An 18,470-nucleotide genomic window follows, 5' to 3' on the forward strand; every position below is an offset into this window, starting at 1 on the left:
TGTGCTTCAAAACGGAAGCATCACACATAGAACTTAATAAAGCAACAATTTAAAATGATTATATTGTTTTCAAGGACACATTTGATTAACGAGTTGTATCTTTCTTGGTCAACTGCATATAGCCGGTCCATGGCTCTGCTTGTACTTCTGTCCTATTTTAAAAGATCTGTACAGTCACTCTATAGAAAATGCCCACATTTTTACAGCAATATATTCAAACACCCATGAGAAAAGATCACTTAGGCATTGTGTACTATTCAATGTAAGAAAAAGATAAAGCCAGAGTCAACTGCTTCTCCATGCACTGGTCCTAGTTACAGCAGCAAAACCACAAGATTCTACAGTAGTTGGAGGTTCACTGGCAGTATTTTGAGTCACATACTTTAAGAAAAAAAAATCAGGATAACAGATAGATGCCCACAGAATATCAACCTCATACAACACTACTGTACTGCTAAACATTTTCACCGCATAGTATTTGAACAATTCATCTTTAACAGGACTTTTAATTGTCAATAACAAACAAGCAAAGTTTGTGATAATGAAGTTTTAATGTAGAACAGATATTACAAAACTGGCTTAAATAATTAAACCGCTAAAAACAACAAGTTAAAAGTGAGCCTTCAGGCTGACTGCGTATTCCCAGCTTTCATGTGATGGACTTGGAAATGGCCAGGAAACGAGGATACCTTGATACAAGGGAGTTAACACACTGCACGTTGAGGGTCATTTTTCTGTAACAGTCTCAATAGTTCTAAAGCTTACACACTTCCAAAAGCAGTTATTTGAGATGCTCAAATTTAATAGTCAAAAAAGTGTCTGAGCAGTTCCAAGGGTTTTGTTTTGTTTTGCGTTTAAATAAAATGGTACCAACATGTTACAGGCTACGCGGGATCAACAGTCTGACAAAAGTCAAAGCTAAGAGCTCTGGCAGCTGGTTGGTTGTGCCAGGGCTCCAGAAAGAGCCCTCGAGTCATGGCTAATCCCATTTTGGAGCTTTGAAGGGAAAAGGCTATACTGCAGGAGAAGATCATCAGGATAACATTTTCAGAAGCCTTTAAGTCCCACTTGGAAATGGGATTTAGGTTCCAGTGGACACATTGTCCTAAGATACTTGGGCAAATCTGTAATCTCTGGAGTGAAGTTTTCAGAAGTGAAAATGCTTCTATTTTAGCCTGTGTGTTCTGAAACAGGTGGTTCAATCAAACCCCCCCAGAAGAGTTTTTCTAATGATGCCAGTGACAAAATTTTCAGTAGTGTTCCTGAAGGACACAAATACATTATTTTATACTTAATATGTGCAGAAAATTCACAGAAAATCCACCATAAAGATGCTATGACATTTACCACGTACTTGGTGCCAGACAAACTAAATTCTGTCACTTTACTATGGTTTTCTCTAGTTACCTGTTAATATGTTATTTGAACACCCATGAGCAGAACTGTCCCAAGTCTAATCAAAGGTTTATCGTTTCAGTTGAAGCAGTGATCACCATCGTAGAAACCTAGTTGAAACTGGTCTGTTCAAACACTTCTGACAGTGCCACTGGCAAGTGAATACTTCACACATCCATTTAGGTGCCACACAACATTTCTCTATGCCAAATTTCTATATACTGTGAACTAAGTTACTAAACAAAAACAAGATAGATACCCTAACTAGAACTGACAAAAGCAAAGAATTCACAGTTAAAGAGTTGCTACTACGCCTTTGCTCAAGACCATTTGCCATTACTGGAGAGTCACTTCAGGCTAGTAGGTTATCCTATACTATCTATGTTTAATATGTAAGCAGCATATAACTTAAGGATGAGACAATTCGGATCTCTTTGCTTTTGTCTAACTGTTAAAGTTACATTCTGGAGCTAAACACACCACCATCCAACAGCGCATTATCACGCCCAGGTACAATCCAAAACGTCCCATCGGGATTCCTAGTCTGGACAGGAGTCAGCGCCACTTAATAGAGAATTGCAGTGAAGACCTTACATCATGTTTAAGTCCACCAGAACTGTGGAATGTGCCTTCGCCATGAGAAGTTCCAGGACACCTTCTTTAGCAAGATGTGTGCAAATTCAAAGTGGAGAAAACATGAAGCCAAATGAGAGCAAAAGGGTGCTCTGGAGTGAACTCTGAGGATGCAGGTCAAATGATAAAAACAACAACGTGTCCTGATTGTCCATCCCATCTGCAGCCATAGCTGGATCTTCCATTCTTCAGGTGTGCTCAGCCTCCTCCTTGTTCAGAAACAACGAAGCCTGCATGAGTAAGAGCAAAACATACATCTGTCCATCAAATCCAATCCTCTGCCTGGCAAGTTAAAGTAGCGTGAAATCCAGGCCCATCATCCTCATGCTTGCCTCGAAGTAGAGCAAGACTGCAATCCAGTGCAAGATTTTGTTTTTCCATATCAACTGTTGCACATCCCACCTGAATCCCAGTGGATAATCCCAGCCTGGTGTCCCCAGGAATACAGTGTGCAGCGACACAGTGTAAAGGAAAACCAAAATGATCCATTCCAGGATCTTGACTACATAGTCAGGAAAGGTATTTTCATTTCCCACCCGCCACAGCACAGCTACCCCATCTGCTACTGCTCCTCTAATGATTCCAATCATTCTAACATTTATGTAAAGTCCTCAATATTTCCTGAAGCTAATCAGTTCTTGGTGCTTTTCACTTATAACAAGTGCACCATGTCCAGCAACAGAAATCTCTGTATCTTCATTATTCTTCTCTGCCTTCTTGAACTTTAAACAAGAACTTAAGTGTGTTGTCCAATGTAGCCTGATCACCAAAAGACTTTTATTAATCCCCTCCGAGTTCTTCTGAAATAAATCCAGTCTGAAGAGTTGAGTGTCAAGGAGGCTATGCCAGCTCCCTGGTGACCAGAAGTTTGTAAGAGCAATGCTGCATCCCCTCCCACTCCCAATCCAGACAATCTACCATTGGGAACTGCAGAATAATCATGTTACCATGTCAGAGCTTAAAAGAAAAGGCAAAAGGAAGTCCAGAAAGCTACCTTGACGGAACCCCTCGGAAAGAGGCTCACCGCCTTAGGTTGCCCCATCTCCCATCCTTTGAGTTACTTCATATCATGAAGTGTGATTAATTTCATTTGCTGTGTTAACTCTGGGGTTGAGGGAAAGAGAAAATGATGGAGGTATGTTTTATTTTTTTATTCCCATCCCTCTAAGACTTTAGCATGTTCAAGAGCTGAACTTGGTCAAAAGAGCATATGAAACCATCTAGAAACTATTTTTTCTCCTCTCCCTCCATGCGTGGAGGTCACTAGGAGAACTTGTGTACATCACTACCTTCTAGAAGTACCGATAGTTCTCTTCTCCTGCCCATCATCAACAAAATTTATAACCAGTCAAATCTGGCTCTTGTGCTAGAAGCAAGCATTGTAATTCCCCAAAAACAAACAAACAAAAACCCCAAACACCTCTGCCAGAGGTCTCACATTCCATGGAGTTGGATGTATCATTATTTCCTCCTCTTGAGGAAGTTTCATGCCTTGTAAATTTAAAGAAACAAGTGTGTGTAGGATGAACTCACTTCAAAGAATTAACTTTTAAATACATTTTCTTTCAAGGTACAAACACTAAAAGAGCAGCAGTACTCTCCTCAACTACTTTGCTTAATGGTTAGTTAAGCATTTGTCCTAAATTCTACCTTTTTAATGTTCCTTTTTGTCCTGAGACCCCAACCACGGCGATCGGTTTTTATGATTTCAGCATCTGGATAGAGCCTTTTGGTGAAGCACTGGTTCTGACAGCGCTCTCCTGCTGGGCACACTTGGGGATGGCACTCATACTGAAGCATCCTGTTCAGACACTCCGACTCTAGGCCACAGGGGTTCTCGTCCGACGGCTTGCAGTTACAGCGAGGGATTTCTGACAAATCAGCAACTTGAATCTGAACTTTCCCTATTACCTTGTTGGACTGTGGAACAAAAAAAAGACAAGGGATAAATTTGGATTTATGGCCATGAACACAGAATTTAGATCAGAAGCACTTAAATCACACTCAGCTACTGATATCAGAAGTGGGTGTATTTTTTTCCTCCCTTCTAAAAGAAAGTATGTCAGCTAAGAAAAGGCAACAAGGCAAAAATACGTTGCTGCAATTTAGGACTTTCAGCGATTCCATCTGGCACTGCTCCATGACTATCAAGCATCTCCGCTGTTCTGAGAAACCAGCAAGGAGGTAGTACTATAGAAAGTGGGACAAGACTGTTTCAGACAGCATAGTACATGAATTAGTATTACAACTCTCGAGGCACACAAAAATGTGCAGAAATCCCAAGAATATCAACTACTATAAAGTATGATGAAACAGATAAGTACACAGTCTGAGGTACTGTGCCCCCACAGTTACTGGGGGAAAAAAAAGCTAGATCATGTTCTTAGTGACCAGATTTAGGAATTAAGTTCTCACACCTAATAGTTTTGTTATTTGTCAATGCTAATATAATTTCTTATTGGTAAGAAAGATTCATTTGTGAGGGGTGGAACCCTCTTGCAAATATCATAGTCCTTTATCTTCAGTAAGACTGACCTTAAACTCAAAGTTCCTTTTAGTGATGCTTACTACTGCCCTTATAAAATTAAAGGACTTAAGGTACTAAACAAGGCAGGTCAGAAGAGACCTTTGAAGAATGGCAGACTGATTATATGAATTTTCTTCTAAGCCACAATTTGCTGCCCTGTTTAAATCTATAGCTCATTCACACACAACGAGGGGACTCACTTTAATATGTTTGTATGGTGGGGGCTTTCTTGAATTCCTTTCGATCTCTAGTGCTTCTTTGCTTTCTCTTTGTGCTTTCAGTTCCTGGAAGCGTTTTGCAGCTTCTTCAAGTGCTGTGCAAAGGAGTCCAAAATGGGGAAAAATTAGTATTGGGCTGCTGCTGCTGAGGAACATTTGTGAAAAGCTAGGAATTGGAAGTCTCCAAAGAACAAGCTAACAATGAAGTGTTACAGTATGTCATGAACAACTTTTAAATCAAGTAGTTCACAGTCGATATATACAAACTCTCGGTGGCCCTCTGCACCAGAGCCCAGGTCCCCCTCATAACTTCTTTCTAAGCTAAGTGGGAAAAACGGGGGTTGCCTATAACAGCACAGAGAGGGAGGAAGTTAGATGCTAACAATCTTCTAACCTCTAGTCAATGGCACCACACAGAGTTTAGCACAGACACAGAACACTAACCACACAATTCCCATGCAAGTTAAGTGAAGATGAAGAAACAAACGTGGAAGTTTTGTTATAAACCACTATAAACTTTGTTTAATTTTACCTTTCTTGAAGGTCTTGTTAATACTAGTTTGCCCCTCAGCAAAGCTTTTATCTCCTTCAACATAAGGGAAAACTCTGCCCTGGTGTACCCAATAGTAGTCATGTGAACCAAAGAAAAATACTGGGAAGTCCCCGATATCATGTTTGAGGCCCTGTATGTTGAGAGGCACAGACCTGGGATTGCAGATCTCAGCTGGCCACCACCTGCAAATAAGAAAAGAGTAAAAACTCAAACTCTATGAAACAGGCAAATTGCTTGGATTCTTGATTTGGGAATTTCAGCTGCAGTAGCAGAAGTTACATTTACTTCCTAAGAAATACAACTGCAGTGATTCCTATCCTATTCTCCTTACAAAAGCAAAATTGCCTTTGATTTTACTTGGGAAGATCCACAAAGAGACATACATCTTTAAAGTTCTCATGGTCCCAACCCAGGATAGGGCCCTGTGCAGTACATACATTTGGGGACAGCAATCCGAAGGGAAATTTGTTAACAAAACTGTTCAGCTATACGTTACAATATTTTTTAATAAAAACAAACCCCCTGATTAAGTTAAAGGCAATGAAAATGTTTGCCAGACATTTTTTGATGTTTAGATAGAGTTTTGCTTTTTTAAAGTGCGGTTTTACAAATCCTTATATGAGAAGAAAAAGCTCCGTCAATTAATTAGTGTGAAGAGTTAATCCTCTTGTAGTACTGGAAATCCAATAGTAGCATTCTGCTAATGCAAAAGAACCAGAAAGTCAAGTGGCCAGCACATCACTGCACTGCCCAAATGAGCACAGTGAAAGCAGTAAACACCTCCAGCGATGAAAAATCATTTGGATTTTTAAACATTCCATTTATGCATCAGGCACTCCCTTTCATAGGCTCAAAATTAGATGAATAATGTGAAAACTCCAGATCATAACTTAAGAACATCCACACTGGTTCAGACCGGGGACCATCTAGCCTAATATCCTGTCTTCTGATGATGGCCGGTGCCAGATACTTCAGAAAGAATGTATAGAACAGGACAAGTCATCAAGTGACCCATCCCGTGTCATCCACTCCCAGCTTTTGGCATTCAGAGATTTAAGGATATCCAGTACAAAGGCCTGAATCCCTGACCACCTTGCTAATAGCCATTAATAGACCCATCCTTCATACACTTATCTAGTTCTTTTTTAAACCCAGTTATACTTTTGGCCTTCACGACATCCCCTGGCAAGGAGCTCCACAGGCTGACTGTTGGGTGAAGTAGTACTTTTCTATACCTGTTTTTCAATCTGCTGTCTATTAATTTTGTTGCTCTCATTTCACATGAAGGTGTAACAGACACTTCCTTATTCACATTCTCCACACCATTCATGAATTTATCAACCCCCGTCTCTTTTCTAAGCTCAGCACCAAGTCTTTTTTGCACTTGCCCTTTCAGAAGCTGTCCCATGCCCCTAATTGGTTTTGTCGTCATTCTATCCCTTTTTTAATTCTAATAAATATTTTCTGAGATGGAAAAGCTGCATCTGGTTTTCAACATGTTGACATATCATGGACTGATACAGCGTCATTATTACATTTTCTGTGTTATCTACTGTCCTAATGGTCCCTAATACTGTATTGTTAGCTTTTTTGACTGCTGCTGCATTCAGAGCAGATGTGTTCAGAGAACTATCCATACTGACTCCAAGATCTCCTTCTGGAATGGTAACGGCTAATTTAGACCACAACATTTTGTATGTGCACGATGAACCACCTGGGCAAAAACTGACTAACACTATTTGTAGTGTGATTTGACAATTTCAAGTAAATGGAGTTAGAAACCAAAGATAAAGAGTGGCCAATAGCTGGACCAATTCAGAATATTTCCACACAGCAATTCAACCTAGAAAAACAAAACAAAAAATCTCAGCAAACTACTTTTAGTCTCATTTTCTTATGCTCCATTTGTCCGGCAAAGTCAAGGGTTAATCACAAGACCATATTTAAATAACTGATGACATGGATGCATTTCTAATTTTAAGTTTATTCTGCTGAACACGTGTAGTTAGTTATCCTAGGTTAAAACACCTTTAAGTTCAATACATTAGTAACTAAGAAAGACAAAACTCCACATTGTTAATAAATCATTATATCCAGGTATTTCATGTGTACTTCATCAATTTGAACCAGATATTCCAACATTTTCAACCCTTGAGGAACTTGGAGTTCTTTGGGGTTAATTCCACAGAAAGCCAGAACTGACAATTATCAGAATATGATGATATGTCTACACAATCACAGATAGGGAAGGGGATTCACAAATTCAACTATTACTGGAAACACTTAAAAAAACAACAACAAATAGTTCTGCAGCACCTTGGAGACTAACAAAAAATGTAGATGGTATCATGCATGAGCTTTTGTGGGCACAACCTACTTCTTCAGATGACTGGAGTTAAGGGGTTCAGGGTACAAATAAATAGCAGAGAGGGATGGGGAGGGAAAGAGAAGGGAAAAAAATATTGTCAACTAGAGTGTCCATGCTAAATGAGGATAACAGAGTGGGCTCTAAGTACCCGGTACTTAGCTTTTTATGTCATTAGGGTTGTTATTTTTGGAAAGATAGTCCTATGCTCTGAGCAACTACTGCAAAAGACAGGCCTTGACTGTATATTAGTTAGTCTTGGACCTATTTCACTGATTTGTAACAATTCCATGGCAGTTTTGCTGTACTTGTGAAAGTCTAGAAATAGAAATTAAAAGCAAGATTTCCCCTTACAATAAAAAAATAATTCTAAAAGCATCCTTCCGTGGACAACTTGAAATTGCAGTGCCAAAAGCTGTCTGATGTACCTTTTCTTTGGACAACACACAATCACAGAACCATAGAACTGGAAGAGACCTCAGAAGGTCATCAAGTCCAGCCCCCTGCTCTAGGCAGGACCAATTCCAACTAAATCAACCCGGCCAGGGCTTTGTCAAGCCGAGACTTAAACACCTCTAGGAATGGAGACTCCACTACTTCCCTAGGGAACCCATCCCAGCGCTTCACCACCCGCCTAGGGAAATAGTTTTTCCTAATATCCAACCTGGACCTCTCCCACCACAACTTGAGACTATTGCTCCTTGTTCTGCCATCTGTCACTACTGAGAACAGCCTCTCTCCATCCTCTTTGGAACCTCCCTTCAGGAAGTTGAAGGCTGCTATCAAATCCCCCCTCACTCTTCGCTTCTGCAGACTAAACAGACCCAAGTCCCTCAGCCTCTCCTCGTAGGTCATATGCTCCAGCCCCCAAATCATTTTGGTTGCCCTCCGCTGGACCCTCTCCAATGTGTCCACATCCTTTTTGTAGTGGGGGGCCCAGAACTGGACACAATACTCCAGATGTGGCCTCGCCAAAGCCGAATAAAGGAGAATGATGACATCTCTGGATCTGCTGGCAATGCTCCGCTTAATGCACCTAATATGCCATTAGCCTTCTTGGCTACAAGGGCACACTTTTGACTCATGCTAACAGGGAGTTTTGAGAGGGAGTTCTCCAGGTGAAGGAGAAGCAAATACAGGACTCTTGAGGGAAGTGTGTTTTGTTATTGGGGCTTTCTTACTGTGTGCTGAGCTTGTGTTTGTTTGGTGTGTGGTGTTTCCCCCTCCCCACCCGTTTGAGTGAGGCTTTAGAGAGGGAGTTCTCCAGGTAGAGGAGAAGCAGATACAGGAGTCTTGAGGGAATATTCTCTGGACATATTCTATAGCCAGAGCTACACAAGAGGAGGAAAGCCACAGAGACAGCAAAAAGTATATTTGAGATTAAAATGTCCAGCAACCTCTTTCTTTCCCAAGAATAGGAAGGCAGAGGACTTCCTTCATCACCTTCACCAATGTCTGTTAGACATGCAGCATTTTACTGATCACATTTATTCTGCGGCACAGATGGGGACTTGCAAGAGGATCAACAACCTTCTGCACTCCCGCAGGGGTCTTATGAATGATCTCTACAAATAAATGCAGACAAAGTTTTGATGCCCTCGGTATTTCATGATCTTTGGGCACTCTTAGAGAGCCCACAGATAATGCTTGAGTAGTACTCACCTTAATGCACACAAATGCATGAGCAAAATTTAAAAAGCCATACAACATCTGACCATATTAGATACAGAGAGAACTACTTGTTTATTAACACTGGGCTGCCCTGCTTGTGTACCTGGATAGATGCAGGATACAGTAAAAACTTAAATCTAAAACAACAATCTAAAATAGTTTCCAGTTGTATTCAGCGAACTTGCCTGTAATTTCCAAGTTTGACCCAGACAATCTGCTTGTAACGTAGTTTCTTGCCAGCTTTACAGTCATTGCAATTCCAACATCCTTCTGGCATCTCTATGTTGAGACATTCGGGGTGAAAGGAAGCTGGGCAGGACTCGCAACACAACAACTTCCCACCTTTAAACAAACAAACTCACTCATTTTACAGAAACAGCAGTTTGAGGCTTCTGCGGGTATTTTTAATATTATACTTAAATGCATTAAACTTGGATTTGCCTCACCCCAAATACGGCAAAAGGAAGGGATCAAGTCCGTTACAATGCTGGCTTAAAAATTAGTCTCTTTTGTATTATACTACTTGTCTACTATGTAATATCTTATTTCCTGACTGCATCACAAATTGGGACAAGACAGACCTTGATTTTGAAAAATGTAGGTTAAATTCGTCAAGTTGCTAATGTGTCAGATCTTAAGAGAAACGTTCTTGAAAACTGTATGGCATTTCTTTTTTAAATCCAGGTAGTCTGGCAGTGGCCATTATCTCTTCTTGACAATTATACAAATTATGCACTTTTTTGGCATACTTATTAAACCAACATTGTCATGACTAGATCCCTTAGCAATCAGTTAGTATGCATAAAAATGAGCCTATAGGTTGATCAATGTTTTTCTGCTTTCAAAGTTAAGAGGGAAAAAAAGTGAGAATTGTAATTTATAAGTCTGTGCATATTCTTCAAAATGAAGGTTTACCAGTGTGAGCACCCTTAATTTACTTTTTTAATGAAGAATGAGAGATTACAGAAAGATTTCACCCTTGCCCAGAGTTCCCTTTGTGCACGAAGGGAATCTGATATAACAATGTGGTAAACATTATTTTAAAAAGAAATTAGACAAAAATGTTTTTTTGGTTTACTTGTTTTCTAGCAGATGTGTTTATTATGGGCACCCACAGAACATCTATACCATTGTCAATACACAAAGAAGCTCATACAATAAACACACTTGCTACAATCTAGATAGAAATTTAATGAACATTTTAGTCCCAGGGTAAAAAGCCTGGGAGCAATTTAAAAGCAGCATTTTAAGCAATTCGAATATCTGAAGTCTGAATTTTTATTTTCAAATGTTCATCAGAAAATCTTGTCCACCTATAGACTTTCAAAACAGTCATTGATTTGATTGTAATATATTGCAAAAAGCATTCCTTAAACAATCAGTAACAAAATCACTTACTATATTTCCTCTGCTAAAAATGTAACAAAATCCAAGCATTTGGACTTTCCTGAGCTTCCCCACCCCATGATCAAGTGTTTATTTTTTAAAGAATTTTTGTAAGTGTTGTTTCAGAGGAAATACAGACCCAGCATAAATTACTGAAACAATAACCAACATGGTAAAATGCCAAGAGATGCGAAAACCAAATAAAAATCAAAACAAAAACTCTCAGAGCTAAGCAGGGAAACTTCGCTCTTAGAATGCATTAGTAAGATATTGCTCAAGCTAAGCAGAGGGCTCAAAATAATTTTTGTGGTCAGAAGTTACACAAAATAAAAGCTGTCTACATCTAGCAACATTTGAAATGATCTCATTTTAAAATGACTGACTGGGCACCATTTCGGAACACCCTTTGGGAAATCAAATTTTTGTGGGGATAGAGTATAACCTCTGAAGCTCACAGACACACACAGCTGGATCTGTTCCCATAAATTCCTTTGACAGCAATAGCATTACCAGCATAAAGCAATCAAGTTTTACTCCTGAAAAAGCTTCTGTCCTAATCCTATTGCAGTTGCCCACCTGCCTGCCTTTCTTGACAGAGCAGAATCCCTGTTGCTCCAGATGCAGCACCTTCTGCCACTCCAATAAGCAGCATTGTTCCAGGAAGTGAGCAGTCAGTCACATGAGGCGAGAAAGGAGCATCACTCAGCTTGCACTAACAAATGAAATACAAGGCCCCTGGATTGTAACAGAAACAAACAGGCAAAAAGCCATCTGCCTTCCTAAGTCTTTGGTTGTCTGGAATGCCAATATACAAATAAACGGTCAAACAAACTCCCTATTCTGACTGTTGCAGGCTCTCAGCAGGCTCCATAATAGACTTCCTCAGAAAAAGGCAATTTAAGAAGTTTTAAAAGTCAATGAGCTGGAACTGAAGTGCAACATTACTGAACTCTCTTCACCTTAGCATTATAATTATGTAGATTATTCCCATTTCCTGGAGACTACCTAGTGGCCAATACATGATTTAGCTTTTTGTGGAGAGGGATAATTTAGTGTTATTAATTATTTTAAGCCCTTTTATTATAATAAATATTTTGCCAACAACATGAACACACACTCACAATAATCAATGAGTGAAATTTACTAAAAGCAACAGGTGGTGCTTGACAAGCAAACTTTTTAATTTGATTTAAAAAGAGAAAAGAAAACAGGAAAAGCGAAAGTAAACTGAAGAGAAAGAAACTATTTGGTTACCTTTCTCACATTTCTTTTTGGAAGCTGACGAAGGAGGAGGAATCATAGGTAATTTCATCAACTCAGCACGATTTGATTCATTCAGTAGGTAGTGGGACTTATAGGCATATGAACTGAACAGGGGGTCTGAATGATCCTGCACTACCAGCCCTATATGAAACAAACAGAAAGAGATGAGTTGCAATGAAACTACCCATGATTCCATAAAGGAGAAAATAAAATAAATCAAACCAACACCTATTATGCATATATATGTTATAAGTTTGAAAGAAAAAGATAATATGAAGAAAAAGAAAAAAGTCTGACAGAAAAGGTTTCTAGATCTACTAAAGGATGAGGTTATATGTTAGAGAGTGAATCTGTACGTAAGTGGAGGAAAACTGAAGAGTAAATAAAAACCATTTCTAATGAAATTTTATTTGTGCAGTAGTTTTAACTTGCACACTTAAAAAAGCACCAAAAAAGTACCTGCTGCTAGTTCCCTATGAGCCATCCTGCCCCCAAAAGATAACAGCCAGCCAAATTACACAGCGTGACTATATCACTGAATCAGAAACACTACGGGCAGTAGGGGCTATAACACTGGAGAAATACAGATGGCATATGCAGATCCCCACATGGGAAGGGGATTCTGAATGGGACGTCCTAGACCACACTTTTAGAGTTGATAAAAGGGGAATGGAGCTACCAGGACAGCATAGCAAACAACCCTTAAATATAATCCACAGATTTTGAAGATAAATGAGTATTTGCACTATCATCCATTGAAGCGCCTATGTGGGGCAGTGGGGACTGGGAACAAAAGGGACTTCCAATGTGATAAAACAGACTAATACAGCTATTTGGTCTCACTGCTGATGAGTACACCAGGCCTGCCTACATGTAGCTACTAGCTATGTTTTTTCAATATACTGCTGATGTTTTGATACCTACGTTTTTCGCACTAAGACTGCAGTAGATCCAAATACGCAACTCTCTCTTCCTAATACTTCTGAGCATGTTAAGTGACAGCTATTACTGTTTGCATGTGCAATAAGTAGCAGAACATTTGTAGGACATTTAATTCCTGATTACTTCCTTCCAAGTGATTCTCGTAGTGCTCCTGCTACCACCCAGAGAATTTTACCAAGTGCTCGCTCCATGCCACCATCCAGATGAAAAGCAATTGGAGGGAACTCCATTTTCAGCCTACCAATACAGCTGAATGGGTTGATGAAGATGTGCCTTGCACCTCAATACTTCCACTGGTGGAGCACAATGCCACTCAATACAGCTATCTTGGACAAAAATGAACCTATAACAAATTCTCTGAGAGCTGCTATATCCCTACTATAATACAAAGGGATTTCATTTAGCAGCCAATTTTGTATTTTTTTTAAATCTTTGAATAGACACAGTTGGTGGACACAGGAGTGCCAATGTATTTTAATTTCCATCTGCATGGGGTCAAAATATTATCTCTAATAGAGGTGCACCCTAATGTACCCCACAGGCTCCAGCCACAGGCCTTGTAAATAGTTCAGTTCAGATATATAAACTAGATATGAAACAATCATGTAACCATCAAAACAAACCAGTGTGACAGAAAAATACTTTTTCCTGTAACTTACGTTTATACTTTAGCAAGCGGCAGAAATGCCAGATCTGCAAGTCTATTCTCTGGTGCAATCACAATAAAAGGCCTTATCATGCTACTAGGCAACCAACATTCAGACTTGGAAGCCTAGTATCAAATTCTGCTTTCAGTTTTGCATGTCTCGGATTGATTCTGGATGAAATCCAAGTGCATGCAGGAAACTTCTCACCTGTGAGGTAACAGCTCTTGCCTAACAGACCCAGTGACTGTCTTTATTTTGTATTTGTATTTGTATAGTGCCAAGCACATGGCCAGCACCTTACAAATAATCTTTAAAAGTTTCATAAACAGAAATGAAGACATTTCCGAGAAACTAAATTTTACAGGGTTAAAAAATATTTTAGTGACACTAAATTAGTGTGTGTGTTTGTTTGCAGAACACAAGAGCTTAGATCCACTCAGCTTTCAGGAACCAGTTCCACAGATGCTTTGGCTGGTTACAGGAACTAATACAATTGTCCTTCACAGAAACAAATACTGCACGCTACTGGATAACTAATGATCCTGGTATTGTAGCTAAAAATGCTGTTTGATATATTATCATATTACAACTCGCTACAGCCATTCTAGAAATGGTTAGACATTAGTTTGAACACCTGCGGACCAATAAAAGCAGTTCTGTTCACATACACAAAAGGGTTTTGCTAATTAAAATTCAGATCTGAAAATAGGATTTTTGGTTTTAAGCTGTGCACTTGTATACATGCTAATAAAGTCAGAATTGAAATAAAACTTAGATTGGACAAACACCCTATATAGAAATCTAACTGAGCAATAATAGATACATGCAACATCCATAAGTTTATCTGCATGTATGTATGCTTATGCAACACTGGCATGATTCACTTTGCATACTTCCTGTTTAGAAATGTCCCAAAGCACTGAAACAGGCTCATTAAAGGAAAAGCACTGAACCATGTGGTAAATACTGTTTCATACGCTTTAAGAGCCCCTCCCAGGCTCAGCATTCTAAGACTTACTGTTTACCTCTGAACCTCCGGATGCCATTTCTCTGGAAAAAATTAGATTTATTTAAAAGGGAAAGAATTTTGTTTTTACCTTGGAACCTCCGATAACTGCATTTCCTGTAATCTAATTAGAGGGAAAAAATCCAACTCTGGATCTCCTCATCTCTAGATCCTGTACTAGTAATCTGCTCTTGCTCATGCAAAACCTTCTTTACTACACAAACTAGTCCTCTAATTGCAGAAACTGAATACAAGCACATGGATTCAAAATTCATCATGTATTTCCACTGCTTTACTACTAACTGTCAAACAGTTGAAAGATATGATGCATTCAGTGGGAACTTTCTGAAGAATTGTGTGTTATGATTAACAGATATATAAAATTACACACAGGCTCTATGTATTTAAATTTCACACCCCAAAGAGAACATGGCAGAGATATCTTTGCAACTGGGCTTTGACTGAAGTAAAATAAAACACTAGAATATTAATCATATCTTCTGCCAGAAGATAACAAAATAAAGTGACCGACAGACTGCTGGGGCTTAAAAGAGGGTGGGGAAGACCAACAGCTGCAGCATATGGAAAACATTTTTAAATTAGATTTTAGTTGATCTAAGTGGTAATTCCTGTTACTGTATAATTTTCTAAAAAATTATTTATCTAAGGGGGACTGGATGTCAAACGGACGTTTGCTAGCTTATGAGCAAACTACCCACCAACCTAAAGATACTCCATTATTTTCCAATTTATAGAGGGTGAAAGAAACCCCTCTTGCTGAAGAGACAGAGAATCAATGTTTACTGATTCGACTTGCAACCGCTGGGTCAGGGAACCCAACCTCCACTTTTTCCCCAAATGGCAGCACAGATACATCTCAGTGCTTCAAAACTGTGTCTGAACATCAAAAAAAATTGTATGTGAAAACTCTAGCATGAGAAATACATGAATATCGTAGGTATTATCCTGGCAGTCAAAGAGGAAGCTTAGAAGCCAATGGAGAGCCCCAAGGAGAAAGAAAAAAAAGTTTTGTAAACTGTCCCAGCCTTATTATGTAACTGTAGTAATGACCACACTGGACATATAAATGGAAGGGGGGAAAAAGTAGTGCTCACCTCTTGCACAAACGAAACAAAAGCCTACATTTACAGCTGATGAAGAGTGATTCCTTTTGGAATGGTTGCTACAGATGAGAATATGAGATGACACAAACAAGCTTCCTGCAGCAATACAGCCATCTCCTGAGTGATAGGCAATTGGGCATCTCAAACATCTCACCATGCGTCCTGTTTAATATAAATGCAGAAAAATGCACCATGTCACAGTGGAAATTAGGACAGGTTGGAAGACATCACGGACTGCGATACAAGTTTGGTTTAGTCTAACCAGGGAGTATTAGACATTAATATCTTCAAAAAACCAATACGATTTTTTTACTCTGTTAACTGAAGACAAAAACCTATTTGGCTCTAACTAGTCTAACACTGCTTGGTAAGCTTGACCATGAGTTCACTTCAGAAGAGGTCCTTTCCTTCAGAAGAACAACTGTTCTACAGTCCATTGCTATATGGAAGTACTTCAGCTTGGGACCTTTAACTTATAGTAATCTCCGGAGGGATGGCACAGAACCTATTCCAAGTGTCCTTAAGCACTACTTCTTAAGAGGCTGGCTGTTTCACATTAACCTCCCGCCCTCCAAAACTGACCTGTTTCACAGTGAACCCACTGTATTGATGTCCAAACGGATAATGAATCCCTTCATAATGAATTTATGTCCATCCCTCCATACTGTATCACATAAGTGTAAGGTATCACATTCATCTTCATTTTCTGCTACTTGTCTCAATGTCAGGTATTTTACAGTTTCCTGCTACTATCCCAATCCAGTTGTGCTCTCACCTTTACTTGCTTTGTGGATATCCTTATCCACTGAGCAGGCGGTACAGCAATGCTGCGGGCAACGGAATCCTCGTGACTCAAAGACAGCAGTGGCAAACTTACGAACACAGGTTTCGTGATAAAATTTACCACAAGCATTGACTGAACAGCGCTTTACATCTTTACCAGGAAGCTTGCAGGAAAAGCACGTGTGCTGTCCTTTTAAGAAAAGGAATAAAACCAACCTCAGCATGAATGCAATCAGTTATTTCCTGTGAGGCAAATTTGCAAATTTGGCAGAGAAAGAAAAACTGTGAAGTTAATGCAGTTGCACCAATGTAAGCAAAATATTCCCCCCTCACCATTACTACTGCACATTAATGAAGGCCTCAATCAGGATTAGGCCCCACTGTGCTGGGTGCAGTACAAATAGGAATACAGCCCAGCACTGAATAGCTCACTAATTATCCTTTTAAAAGTACTTGCTAAGTGGAGAGGGAAGAAAGTCAGCATTTAACTTTATTCACTGTAGAACATCCCTGCCTCGGTTTGTTCAGCCCTGACTATAATTACTGAAGGCATCATCAAATCACTGTAAGGCTTCATCAAAATCACTGTAATCTACCTAGAACACACTGCCCATTTAATAAACCCTGGCCTGGGGAAAATAGAAACCAAGATCTTCCCCCATCACACACACACTAACATTTACCATTTTTACATTCAATGCAGATGAACTTCCCATCAGGTGCTGATTTCAGTCCCAGGCATTCCGTGTGGAAGACTCTACAGCACTCTCCTTCGCAGGAGACCAGAGACTCGCCAGAGCTTTCACAGATCTTAAACAAGCAAACAGCTAGTCAGCAAACAAAGCACCTGACAGATGTTTAAATGCAAGTGACAAACAGAACCAAAGCGATGGAAATTAACTGGCCGAAACCTCTTCATATCACACTGCAGCTTCTTGGTTTCTGAACAAGCAGGCCAGTTGGCTGAAGCTGCCGACAAAACTAGCAATTGTAACAGCCACTGGAAGCCTGCAGCACTCACTGAACGTGTCCCCTCTAAAAAGGAGTGCCCATCCTTTTTGGTTTTAGACTTCTCTTCACCTACATATACATGGAGCGGTGACTGCGAGACGTGCTTTCCCATCCCCACCATATAGGTGTTGTCTTAAGCAATTGCCAAGACAACAGCAACAGAGCCTCCCTCAAATGCAGACCTTGCTAGTTAGCCATGCCTGTGCCTTATTTAGATTAGCACACTGTTGCTCTCATTTTGTTTTACTCTGAAAGATCCTCTGGAATTTTCAAATAGGGCAGAATATAGCAACTTGCTTGCTTGGTGATATTAGTCATTACACGCTGTACTGTATTTTTCCATGGACTCAGTCTTAACCTCCAAAATGCCATGTCAACTTTTTTTTGGGGGGGGGGGGGGGGGGTGGCGGGGTAGTGAAAAAAATCACCTCTGGAGCAGTAAGCCTGCAAGACCTGGTCACACCCTCATGTTCTAAGGTGCTCTCTAATTTTGAGATTTGGTCAAAATACAATTGCATAATTCAAGTTTTCTACCAGACCAGATTAAAATAGAGAAGATAGCACAATTTTAGCACAGATTTGTTTACAGTACTATTCACTTTCCACCTACCTGACAAACAGTATCCTTCTTATTTGTTCCAGTGCCTCTTCTTGATAAGCTAGAGTCTACTGATTGTACATCAGAAGCATCGGCATCCGCAGTAGCTGATGGGCTGTCTGAATGCTTTCCAAAGCTACCCTATAAAGTAATCAATCCACAACCACTTTTATAGAAGCTACTTTAAAAGGCTAACCATGGAATGGAAAATATTAAGTCCTCATTGATTAAAAGAAAAATACAGTCAATATACATGAAAAAGACTTATCTGAACGCTTATGAGCCTCAATATACAGTGACTAACAATATACTGCCCATTTAAAAAATGTCCTTTTTAGCATTGGACCA

At 39.6% G+C, this 18,470-nt stretch overlaps 1 protein-coding gene across 7 annotated transcripts in view; it reads right to left on the minus strand.

Annotated features, from left to right (window-relative positions):
• Window positions 1-18,470, minus strand: part of NSD3 (nuclear receptor binding SET domain protein 3) — a 73,462-nt gene that overhangs the window by 11,726 nt on the left and 43,266 nt on the right. For 4 of the 7 annotated variants that reach the window (XM_075910727.1, XM_075910724.1, XM_075910725.1 and 1 more), the window contains 9 exons: window positions 18,135-18,263; window positions 17,197-17,323; window positions 16,506-16,703; window positions 15,722-15,892; window positions 12,003-12,152; window positions 9,548-9,704; window positions 5,306-5,508; window positions 4,756-4,868; window positions 3,679-3,948 (listed from right to left, as the gene is read on the minus strand). In XM_075910727.1, coding sequence (XP_075766842.1) covers window positions 3,679-3,948; window positions 4,756-4,868; window positions 5,306-5,508; window positions 9,548-9,704; window positions 12,003-12,152; window positions 15,722-15,892; window positions 16,506-16,703; window positions 17,197-17,323; window positions 18,135-18,263 — 1,518 coding nt within the window. Of the gene's footprint in view, window positions 1-293; window positions 2,259-3,678; window positions 3,949-4,755; window positions 4,869-5,305; window positions 5,509-9,547; window positions 9,705-12,002; window positions 12,153-15,721; window positions 15,893-16,505; window positions 16,704-17,196; window positions 17,324-18,134; window positions 18,264-18,470 lie in introns of those variants that run through there. The other 3 variants (XM_075910728.1, XM_075910726.1, XM_075910729.1) reach the window with 3 other exon arrangements.

This window comes from Pelodiscus sinensis, chromosome 28 (genome assembly GCF_049634645.1).
Source record: "Pelodiscus sinensis isolate JC-2024 chromosome 28, ASM4963464v1, whole genome shotgun sequence".
NCBI classification, from domain to species: Eukaryota; Metazoa; Chordata; order Testudines; family Trionychidae; genus Pelodiscus; species Pelodiscus sinensis.